The sequence below is a fragment of the Electrona antarctica genome (assembly GCF_951216825.1).
Source record: "Electrona antarctica genome assembly, chromosome: 13".
In the NCBI taxonomy this organism is placed as follows: domain Eukaryota; kingdom Metazoa; phylum Chordata; class Actinopteri; order Myctophiformes; family Myctophidae; genus Electrona; species Electrona antarctica.
The window spans coordinates 27,709,331-27,721,830 of record NC_136794.1 but is presented as its reverse complement, the minus strand read 5'-3'; the positions used below and the strand labels follow the sequence as shown (position 1 = coordinate 27,721,830).

Genomic DNA, 12,500 nt, shown 5'->3' with positions numbered 1-12,500 from the left:
TTGTATATAAAAAGTCCATAAAATCAAATTTTAATTACTTCCTGAAAACTAAAACGTGCTGCGTGATGACGTGTCGAGGCTCACGTCAATAAAAGCCAATCAAAATGAAGCTCACCCGTTTGATTCCTACTGCTGCATCGTCCTCCAAACACAGGTAGTTTTGATTACAAACTACTCTCATTCAAGATTACATCCAGACAGTGTATTACTCGTTTTAAACTTAATCATCACGCTAAAATATGTAGGTTGTGTATAGGTTAGAGATAGCCCCTGGCTTTGCTTCCGTCTCTCTGTCACTTTGTAAACAAACACGGAGAGACGTCCCATAGCCTGGAGGGATCCCACGCTCTGATTGGTTCCGAAACTTTTCAGAAGCGTTAAATCGATCTAGATTAAGAGCGTCTTCTAAATGCCTAAATTGTAAATTCTATATCCTTCAATGTTAATGTGTCTAATTTTATTTTTTATTTTTGGAGCGGGAACTTTGGGGGGTGGGAAGGCTTGGTATGCTATTGTTTTATTGACCCACATGTGATTTGGAAAAATATGAACAAAAAAGTCCATAAAATCAAATTTTAATTACTTCCTGAAAACTAAAACGTGCTGCGTGATGACGTGTCGAGGCTCACGTCAATAAAAGCCAATCAAAATGAAGCTCACCCGTTTGATTCCTACTGCTGCATCGTCCTCCAAACACAGGTAGTTTTGATTACAAACTACTCTCATTCAAGATTACATCCAGACAGTGTATTACTCGTTTTAAACTTAATCATCACGCTAAAATATGTAGGTTGTGTATAGGTTAGAGATAGCCCCTGGCTTTGCTTCCGTCTCTCTGTCACTTTGTAAACAAACACGGAGAGACGTCCCATAGCCTGGAGGGATCCCACGCTCTACTAGTAACAATAATAAACTAAAATCACCACCGACCTGGCCCGTCGGCCTTGACGATAGCCTCGGGTGAGATGCAGACCCCACGGTCGTACACGGGGAGCTCGGAGCAGGCTAGGCTGTCGGGCCAGGTGTGGTTGTAGCGCTTCATGACGGGCTCGCAGCCGCCCCGCGCGCGCTCGCACACCGCCTTGCAGGGCCGGATGGGCTCGTGCTGGAAGTCGATGGTGCAGATGGGAGCATACATGGCGCACAGGAAGAACAGCAGGTCGGCGCTGCAGCCCGTCCCTGTGCACGCACAAACGCACACGCACACGTCACACACAATACAATACAATACAGGGAGAGAGAGTTCAGCTTGGCCATAGAACTACTGTACGTATCAACATCAGACAAACTACCTTGAAATATATTTGGGCAGGAAGAAAATGTGTTATTTCAAATATATTTGATTGATTGATTGATTGATTACTTGATTGATTGATTGATTGATTGATTGATTGATTGACTGACAGACAGTCAAACACACGTCAAAAGGGATCACCGAAAATGTCCTTGTGGTCTTGTTTCCATTCAGGTATTCAATTCATAATCATGACATGAAAAATAACAACACAATTCAAATCATCATATATAATGAAAATCACACCCGTTATATAGCCTGATCAGCTGTGGTCTGACGTAATGTCTGACGTAATGAAATCACACCCGGGTGAACTGGGTGACCGTAGCAACCATGCTCATTTTTTCTGCACAGACAGACTAACAAAGCCAGTTGTAGGAGTGGTTTACACCACTCAAAAAGATATGTACAGGTTGGGGATTTTTTTTTTTTCATTCTTTTTTTTCTAAAGGTGGAGGGTAGTCACTTGACTAACGGTTCCTCTCCCTTTGGCCTGTTGAAAGGAAAAGTGTAACTTTCTCATTGGGACAGTCTGCCTTCTCAGTAAAGGGGGCTGAAACTTTGAAACTCTTTGCCTACAGTTCTAAAACTAGAGATGGATTTAATGGTCATGTGTTTAACAGAGGACTCAAACTATATGATATACTGTTGTACTGGGAGCTGACCAGTACAACCACAGTCTGATACTGTTGTACTGGGAGCTGAATAGTATAGTTTCTGACTCGTTACCTGAATGATTATGTCCACTTTTGTTTTGTTTCACAGGTTAATGTATTGGGTTTGATTTTGATGATGTTAAATATTACTGGTATATATTATTTATTTCGAACTTGGGTTGGGTTTTAGACTATAGTGCTATTCCACATTAGAAAAGTCTCCTGTGGACAGGTGTTGAAAACTACCATTCGTAGTTTGCATTTGGTTCAGCCAATGTAATGCGATGTCCATCCTGTCAAATAAATAAACATAACATAATGTTGTACTGGTCAGCTCCCAGTACAACAGTATCAGACTGTGGTTGTATTGGTCAGCTCCCAGTACAACAGTATCAGACTGTGGTTGTACTGGTCAGCTCCCAGTACAACAGTATCAGACTGTGGTTGTACTGGTCAGCTCCCAGTATACAACAGTATCAGACTGTGGTTGTACTGGTTAGCTCCCAGTATACAACAGTATCAGACTGTGGTTGTACTGGTCAGCTCCCAGTACAACAGTATCAGACTGTGGTTGTACTGGTCAACTCCAGTACAACAGTATCAGACTGTGGTTGTACTGGTCAGCTCCCAGTACAACAGTATCAGACTGTGGTTGTACTGGTCAGCTCCCAGTACAACAGTATATCAGACTGTGGTTGCAGGCTACTGGTCAGTAGAAGAAGTTCTACAGAATGTGTATTAAATGTGAAGCAGTTTGAGATTGAAGTTTACAAAAATAATATATATGATTACCGTATAGAGTTCTGTGCCTGGAAACTATCCGTCAACTATATCTGTCTGTCTGTCTGTCTGTCTGTCTGTCTGATCATTCAAACTGCTCTATGGACAGCCCTATAGTTATGGTAAGTAGGCCTACTAGTTACCTAGGAGTCCTTCAAACTATGGCCAGCACAGCGTTGTCCTGCCGTGCTGTGGTGGAGATGGTTGGCTGGGTACAGTATAGGTCAGTTAGTTAGATAGGTAGATAGATATAGTTAGTTAGGTAGTTTAATAGGTATAGGTAGATAGTTACCTAGTAGACCTTCAAACTGCTCTATAGCCAGGACAGTGTTGTCCTGAGTGCTGTGGTGGAGGTGGTTGGGTAGTTGGGTACAGTATAGTTAGTTAGTTAGGTAGGTAGGTAGGTAGGTAGGTAGTAGAGATGTCCCGATACTGTCGCGATACTGTATCGGTATCAGGAAAATCGGATCGGCCCTTATTTGTCATATCGGGTCATATCGGTATCTGTGAATATGCCAGTCTAATCACAGATCCAACACAGGGGTAAGGGGTAGACAGGCATGTAAATAAAATGTTGGGACATGTGGAGTTTGCTTTGGAGTTGCCCAAACTGCAAGTGCACATTTGAGTGATGAGTCTGCTATAAACACAACACGAGATATAGCTATAAACACAACATGAGATCACGACACTGGTATCTGTATTCGGTATCGGCTAACACAGAAATTGAGGTATCGGGATCGGATGCGAAAAATCGGGACATCCCTAGTAGGTAGGTATAGGTAGGTACAGGTTAATAGGTATAGTTACCTAGTAGACCTTCAAACTGCTCTATAGCCAGGACAGCGTTGTCCTGGGTGCTGTGGTGGAGGTGGTTGGGCATCTTGGTCATGTTCCAGGGCATGGAGCGGCACAGCGGGATGCGCACGGGCTCGCAGGACGCAGCGTGCGCGGCGCGCCACCACGGCGCGCACGACGAGAGGAGGCAGCACAGCAACGCGGCCAGGCGAAACATGACGAAGATGATGATGATGATGAAGATGAGGATGACAGCTCAAACAACCGCACTTATTCTGTCTGCTGTTGTCGGTAGCCTTCAACAACAACAAAAAGTGTTTTAAAAAGTAGTTTTCAAGCAAAGAGTCCAAACTTCCCACTCTTGTGTTTTCAGTGAAAACAGTGTCTTCTTTGTTCGTTTCTAATTCCTTCAAAACGGTTGAACAAACGGTGGACGAAAGGTCGACTCGTATAGGCTATAGATACCAGGAGGAGGAATGATCGGGTTTTTTTTTTGAATGTGTGAAATCCTTTTTCTATCAGAACTATGTGTGCGTTATGTGTCTTTGGCTCATCGCTCCTGTAGCCTACAGAGCCCTCTGTCTCTCTCTCTCTCTCTAGTCCGCCTCCGAGCTCCCTCCCTCTTAAGGGCAGGCGGTTCTTATTCTGAAGCCTTCTTCATCATCATCGTCATCATCGTCATCATCCATGCATCCATCCATCCCTCCTCCGTCTCTCTCTCTCTCTCTCTCTCTCTCACACCAAACCCTTTTAAAACCACTTCCCTGCAGCTACGGGTGGAAGACCCATAGGCGACGCATATGCAGGTCACCAGGTCCGCGAAATCATTTAGACCTCCTTCACCCTTTATGCTGTGTCATTACAATTTGTTCATCTAATTGAAAAGTGTGCGCTGTCAGGTTTTGAAAGCAAATTTGACATTTGGCATGTTCTGTGCCAGATTCTGTGCCATATGAAATGGGTTTGAATAATTTTGGTTGAAAAGTTTTTATAATAGGCCTACTTCCAATATGCCATCTAAATGTACAGTAGGCTAGCTGGGGCACAGTTGCCAACATTGGCACAGTTAAGGGTGATCACTGGCACACACTGGCATGAGGATTTATCTTTTTAAAATAACATTAAACTAGATAAAGTGCCCCTTGGGGCACAGGTCTCCACCAGGGCAGGTCAGGTTGTGGCCTCCTGTGGCACTATAATAGGCCAGTGAAAAGGGTGCCATTTCTTCTTACACCTTGGATGGCAATTGGATGATTTAAGGCATTTTGTTCCAAAAATGTGTTTTGCAAAAATCCACCTGTTGAATGTGAAAAGCATTGGATATATTCCTCAGCCTAGTAGGAAAGTCCGTGAAAGATTTCACGTAAATTGTATGCTGCGTTCATGATTTGAGGCTTTTATTTCAAACGGGCCAATCCTGCAAAATTTGAAAGCAAATGTTAGGAATTAGGATGGAATATGAAATATCGGAAAGATCCGGCTTGAACACATGACTATAGAGATAGTGTGTAACGATTTGCGGGATTTTTGGACAGAATCTGGAGGAGTAATATAGAAAAAATGTTTTTCAAAAGTCGGCCTCCTGGTAGCGCTATAACAGGCCGTTCTGGAAAATTTGGGGCAGAGGTTCATCGTTGGCATCCAGGGAGTGTGTGCAAAATGTGGCATCGACCGAGTTAACAGTGCCGGAGATTAGCTGTACACAGACGGACGGACAGACGGACGGAGTGCAAAACATACTCTCTCCATGCCTCCGGCCTGGTGGAGACAATTAAGCTCTCAATGTATGCAAACTGAACTCTGACTGGGGTTGGAGTCTGGGAGATAGGTGGGTTATTTCTACTGATCATTACAAATGTCCTGATGTCCATAATGTTGACATGGCACACTGACTATTCAGAAAATAAAAACACAGCACTTCAAAAAGGTTGCGACCCCTGCAGGGCTACACATGTGGTTGTATCAGTGTTGAGAGGATGGGGTAGCCTATACCAACCCCTTAAGGGGTCACATGTGTGCCAAACATATTTTAGAACCCCTGGCCAATGATTATTATTTATTTATTTATTAGTAAAATGATCACAATATAAACATATACCTGTATTAAAGGCATGTATTCAAAAACAATACTTAAGTACAAAAGCATTAATTTGCCATCAAAATAGGCCTATAGGCTATCAAAGTATGTAAAAGTTATTAATTCATTTTATTAATATTACTACATACATTGCTGTATGCAAAATTTGTTCTCCGCATTTGACCCATCTCTTGGAGCGGTGAGCTGCAGCCGTGCCGCTCAGGAATCATTTTGTAGTTGATCCAACCCTTGATGCTGAGTACCAACCAGGGAGGCATGACCCAGCCAGGGATCAAACCCCGACCTCCCAGTTTCAGGGTAGACACTCTAACCACAAGGCCACTGCTGAGTTGGTTCTATCCACTGTTTCCTCTCCCTCTCTTATGTTAAAGCTCTGCTCTTCTTCTTTTGATTCCATTTAGATGAAAAGTCAACAGCAGATAATCCATTTACACAACTCACTCTTACCATGCCTCCATCATCTTCACTCAGAGAGCGAGAGGGGGGTGTGTGCTTGCTCTCTGTGTCTTTGCACAATCTGAATGTTCTGTTACTAGTGCTGTGTGTGTGTGTGTGTGTGTGTGTGTGTGTGTGTGTGTGTGTGTGTGTGTGTGTGTGTGCGTGCGTGCGTGCGTGTGTGGCCTACCTTTATTGTTATACTTGTGAGTGCCACATGCCCCCAATAAATTATACAGTATACTAGAATTTGATAAATAGACATTTTGTGAGGACCATTTAAGTTGGGGTCAGCATTTAAATGATAGGTTTAGGGGTCAGGGTTAGAGCAATCTGGGAAATCACACAAAGTGAGGGGCGCTCTTATCATCATACGTCATCATATACATCATCTCATTCCGGTCAATCACAATTTGCATTCCTCCCTTTTGTCATCATTTCGGTCAATCACTTTTGGCGTCTTCACTTTTCTGCCCTCACTTTTATCCTCAATAGCCTACTTTGCTCAGCCAATCAAATCATCGCTATGGGGTGATCAGCCAATCACAAGCCAATGTTTGTGTTCACACAAACCTGGAAAGCTGGGCATTGAAGGGGCTAGCACTCCTCAAAAAGGAAGGAAAAAATGGCCGCTGAGTCAGTCTTAAGTATTAACTCATTGACCGCCATCTAGTGGTGACTCGGAGTAGCACAGAGCGCCACACATAACTCAATGGGTGAGGCTCTTAGATTGAAAGACGTTTTGGCCGGAAACTCCAAGTCAGGAAGTAAAAATCCCCTATTTAACGGCTGCAGCAAATGTCATTTAATCCACCCCAAACATACTTTTTGTAAGCGAGGATCATATAGTTTTGAAAAATGAGGGGCAAATGTAGCTTGTTTTGACCCAAAAAGAAGAATCCGAGATATTAGCAGTTGATCACCGTAATTAATTGATATTAAAATAGTCGTCCAAAGGCGATTTCGGCACCCGGAGCCTCGGAGACCGTCTACGTTTAGTTTTAGGGTCAGAGCGATGCCTGACTTAGTTTCAGTAGTAGGCTGGCTACACATGGTGCATGTCTCGCACCGGGAATAGCACACATATTGGAAGATTGTAATTGCTATTGTCTGCTTTAGGGTGAATTAAGCTTCATAACATTGACAAAAAATCATTCATTCATTCAAGATGTTAATGATGTCCTCACAAGAATAGTAACACAAGCGTGTGTGTGTGTGTGTGTGTGTGTGTGTGTGTGTGTGTGCTTCCCTCCAAATATTTGTTCAGTTAAAACAGCCTGAATCCAGTCAGTACACTCTCCACACAGTCCTATGCTAGGCTACATATTAGTAGTACACAGCAGTAGCCTACGAGTACTGCATAATAGTAGTAAAGTCATATTAGTACACATAATACCACATACTAGCGTCATAGTAGTTGCTATATTCAGCAGTGTACACTACAGTAGCCTAGCCATCATACTACATCAGTGTTGATTTCAATCGTCGACTAAAACTATGACGAAAAATGTTCGTCGACTAACTTTTTTCACTAAAAACGAAGCTATGATGACTAAAACTAAGACTACATTTATTGACAATTTCGTCAATGTTTGACATCAATATTTGGCTTTAAAATATCGCACCTGTGTGAACTGAGTGGTGCAAGTATACTTTTATTGTTATAGCTGGTGTCCTGCTGGGTGAGAGAAGACTGTGTGTGTGTGTGTGTGTGTGTGTGTGTGTGTGTGTGTGTCACTCTTGGGAGCGTTTGGCACCGCTCAAAGATAAATAAACTCTACAAGAGTTTAAGTGCAAAAAGTGCTGTGTTTCTTTTAGGCCAGTGGTCCCCCGAACCAGTGTTTTAGGCTATTGCCACATTGCCAGCATTATATTTGAGCAGCTTGATGGGGGGGGGGGAGCTGAAACGAATGATAGCTTCAAGCGGTTTGATTTGCACTCTGGCACGCACACGCAGTCCTCTCTAACCGATGACAGAGGCTCAGAGGGAATGAATTCTGTGTGAGTACGCAATGATTCCTGCTGCTCCTTTCAAGACCGCCTCATGCTGGCTCGGGGTGGGCTCCGCTCGCCGTGTTTAGTTTATACCGTCTTCACCTATAACGGTTTTGTTGTTCTACTTTATACCGTCGCCACTACCTTAAAACGCTGCTTCTCAAACGTTGGTTGGGGTGCCCATTTGTGGGTCGCCAATGCATTCCTGTGGGTCGCGAGTGGATATCCCTTTATTTATGTTTTCCGTTCCTAAATGTTTTCTAAAGATTTCCACGGACAATAAAAACACACATTTTCACGAGAAGAAAACAAATTAAAACATTCTTTTCAAAAAATAATTTCACTAATAATAAAAGAGGCACTTCTAACAGGCAGCTTCCTTGCGTGGAACCGGAATCCACGCAAGGAAGCTGCCGTTTCGGTTCACGGAAATATATTTTGAAATATATTTAAATTGTATTTCCATTTCTGCTAAGCAGCAAGCTATATATGCTTAGATGATTTGGATGTATATTAATTTGTGCGACTGTAAAGACGAAACCGAAGTGGGGAGGAGGCTTAACGTCCGCTTTATATCATGAGTCAAGATCAGAGCTTCCATTGCTCCAGACTGTATGACGGGAGCATTTATATTTTACTCATGTTCAGAGCTTCCGTTCTACAGACTGTATGACGGAAGCATTTATATTTTACTCATGGTCAGAGCTTCCGCTCTCCAGACTGTATGACGGAAGCATTTATATTTTACTCATGATCAGAGCTTCCTTTGCTCTTACACCAAGGAGGTCAAGAAGACACCCTGCAGTAGTTCTGACAGACCTAGACTATACGCGGATGATATCAGCCTGCTCTCCAACCACATGGAGCAAGCACAGGAGCTCTTGAGCAGAGTGGAGTCAGAGTGTGTCAAGGTTGGCCTTCAGCTGAATGCCAAGAAAACTGAGGTGATCTCCTATAACATCCAAACGGAACATCCACCTCTCACAACAACAGGAGGCACTGCTCTGAAGGAAGTCAAGGACTTCAAGTACCTGGGCTCATGGGTCAACTCAACAGAGCAAGATCTAAAAGTAGGCACTTGCATGGAGGGCCCTGAATGGCATGGCCAGCGTATGGACCTCCAACCTCCGCCGACAAATCAAACTCAGCTTCTTCTATGCGATGGTAGAATCTGTTCTCCTATATGGCAGTGAATGCTGGACCCTGAAGCAAACTCTGCAGAAGGCTCTAGATGCGTGCTACACCAGAATGTTACGTGTAGTGCTCAACATCAGCAAGAGTACATATGTTTCCAACGAGAATCTGTATGCTGGAATATTCAGGGTGAGCGACAAAATAGAAGCCAGGAGAATGAGACTTGCAGGACACTGCCAAAGACACCAGGAGCTGCCAGCCAGCAAACTGGTGCTGTGGGAACCAACACATGGGCACCGGTCACGAGGACGTCCCATACTATGTGGATGTACTCCAGAACGACGCAGGAGCGCAAAGCACCAACGAGCTGGCCGATTGTATGGAGAACTGGGATGACTGGAAGCGACGATGGAGGGCTCGTCTGAGGACAAACTAAAGAGAGAGAGAGAGTATATGACTGAAGCATTTGAAAATTCGAGAGGCAACAGTCTGGCAACGCGAGACTACAGACAAGCTAACGGCTGTATCGGCTATTTTCAAATAGCCTACATACAGGGTTACAGTGGCTAAACAGATTTAGATGGTATCTTGCTAGGGACCCCCAAAGGACCCCCAGGGGTCCCCACACGCCACTTTGAGAACCACTGACCTTAAACCACCTTAAAAAGCAAAGTCTCCGCATGCTGCAGTCTATTACACAGGTTTATTGATGTGTTTGGTTTACAGCAAAGAACATAGATCTCATAGATAGATGGCTATTTTTTTAATTAGCAGTAAAACTCTTAATATGGAACCGTTTGTTTTATTATTCACAGACTTAGAGGCTAGGGAGGCAATTTAATTTGAAGTTTTAATGGTTGTGGAGTGGATATCTTATTTTATTTATTTTTGTTCTAACTTGTGTCGTACAAATTGGGACTGTTTATATTCCACTGGTGCTTCACCATGTTTGGACTGACAGGACCACAGTGGAAACAAGTAACTAAGTAACTTTTTGATGTATTTGTACTTATTTCCAATATCCAATACTTTTACTTCTACTCCACTTATCAAAATATTGTACTTTTACCCCACTACATTTATTTGAAAACTTTAGTTCACTAGTTACTTTGTAGATTGTGATTATAATTACAAAACAAACAGTAAACTACCTCAGCCCTACAGTATATACTGTACATTTCGGCCATTTGAAAATAGCTGATCTAGAAGATCGGCTACTTTCAAAAGATACATTTGAGAAATGGGACGGTTTTCAAAGCAAAAACAATTACAATTACAATAATAATAATAATAATAATAATAATAATAATAATAATAATAATAATAATAATAATAATAATAATAGAATGCTATTCATTTTCAAAGAGTCAAAAACATTCCATACATAAAAAAGAAAAGAAATTAAAATAAAGTAAAAGTAGTGAAAATTGTACAAGCTCACAATGTGTTGCATTGTGACACATTGTGAGCTTGTAGATAAGTTATTAGTGTCATGGTTGCCTATACGAAAGCAGATTATTACTTGCGCAAGCAGAGCGCGCAAGTATTGTGGTCGTGCTCGTACGAATGCACGTGTATGCTCGGAGGTATATATACTGATGGTGACATAATTAAGATATGTTTCAATGTCGGGTTATAACTGGCTGCCGATGGTGATGTAATTAGGATATGTTTCAGTGTCGGGTGAATTAAAGATAATGTCTGTATGTATACATGTATGTAATTTTATTACATCACCATCGACAGCCAGTTATAACCCGACATTGAAACATATCCTAATTACGTCACCATCAACAATATGTATACCTACCAAGCATACGCACGTAAAAAAGCCAGCCGACCACATTCAACTTACATACATGTATACATACGTTACCTGTTACCCAACCAATGTTGAAACATTAATTAATTATGTCACCATTGACAGCCAGTTATAACCCGACTTTAGTATTTAATTTCAATGTTTTACAGAGAGGCTGAGATTTGAAAGTTCGTAGCGGTCGACAGTACTTGCGCGCTCTGCTTGCGCACTAGTAGGCCATTTATGGCCTACTTGTGTCCAAGTGTGCAACGCACTTAAGTGCAAGTGTGCAACGCAAGTAGGCACTCGACAGAGTGCAGTTATAGTTAGTATTGCACTCGTGCAGTAACTCTCTATTCTCCCCTCCGATTGGCCAGCGATTCAGAACTCTTCCCAGGGCTTTTGTGCGCTTTGCCCTCATCTGATTGGACGGTATACGGTGGTGACACATACCCAACTCAGAGAAACTCTTGTCACACAAGTGTGGTTTCCTTTAGAGACAGGCAACCACACTCACAGTTCCGCAGGATTATTGCATCTTTCTAGTTTTCACTCGCGTCGGGCCCATGAAGGGAGACACAAACCTGGGCTCATACACACAAGACACAAGGTCTTCTTTTCCCTCGGTGGTGATGACAATTAGGGGACCCTATTATTAGAGACATTATTGGGGAATGAACTAGTGTATTATAATAGCACTCACTGGGTCTCAAACCTGTGTCATGTCACTAGCCAAACTGAGTGTGTGTGTGTGTGTGTGTGTGTGCGTGTGTGTTTGTGTGTCAGCTGATTTCAGGTCAGATATAGCTGTAATGGTTGTCAGATGTCGAGGAGCAGCGTTGCACGTCAGAGATTGCCAAGACGTGCGCGCAAGCCTGCAAAACACACACACACACACACACACACACACACACACACACACACACACACACACACACACACACACACACACACACACACACACACACACACACACACACACGCGTCAAAACCACTTGAATCTAGAGGTTTGAACATTCCTTCCTTTCGCAACATCATCCCTTTGCTCTCACTCTTTGTGTGTAGGTCTGTCTGCGTGTGTCTCTATCTCTATCTGACTCCCACACTCTCTCTTTCTCCCTCCCTCGCCCTCTTTCTCCCTCCCTCCCTCTCAATCTCGCTCCCCCCTCTCTCTCTCTTCCCCTCGCTCCCTCTGTTTCCTCTCTCTCTCCCCCCTCTCTCCCTCTGCCCCCCCCCCCCCCCCCTCTCTCTCTCTCTCTCTCAGGGGTTTTCCATCTGTTTAACAACAATAATAAACTGCTGAGTCAGTAGTAACGTTTTCATCTCTGCTTTTTTCACACACCGAACGTCCAAAATCTCTCTGTTCTCACGTCTCACGCCAAACTCTCGGTGTGTGTGTGTCACTGCCTGTCTGTCTCTCTCTCTGTCTCACTCTCTCTGGTGGTGGAAATATTCTTGGAAACTGCAAGAATCTATTCCAAGATAAACATGACTCCAGCTGCACACACA

The 12,500-nt window shown here is 43.2% G+C and overlaps 1 protein-coding gene across 2 annotated transcripts in view; it reads right to left on the bottom strand.

Moving 5' to 3' along the window:
- frzb (frizzled related protein) overlaps positions 1-4,068 on the bottom strand; it is a 16,699-nt gene extending 12,631 nt beyond the window's left edge. For both annotated transcript variants that reach the window (XM_079518540.1, XM_079518541.1), the window contains exons 1-2: positions 3,541-4,068; positions 931-1,179 (exon numbers count right to left, since the gene is read on the bottom strand). In XM_079518540.1, coding sequence (XP_079374666.1) covers positions 931-1,179; positions 3,541-3,745 — 454 coding nt within the window. In that variant the 5' untranslated portion in view covers positions 3,746-4,068. The remainder of the gene's footprint in view (positions 1-930; positions 1,180-3,540) is intronic.
- Positions 4,069-12,500: the final 8,432 nt, after the last annotated feature.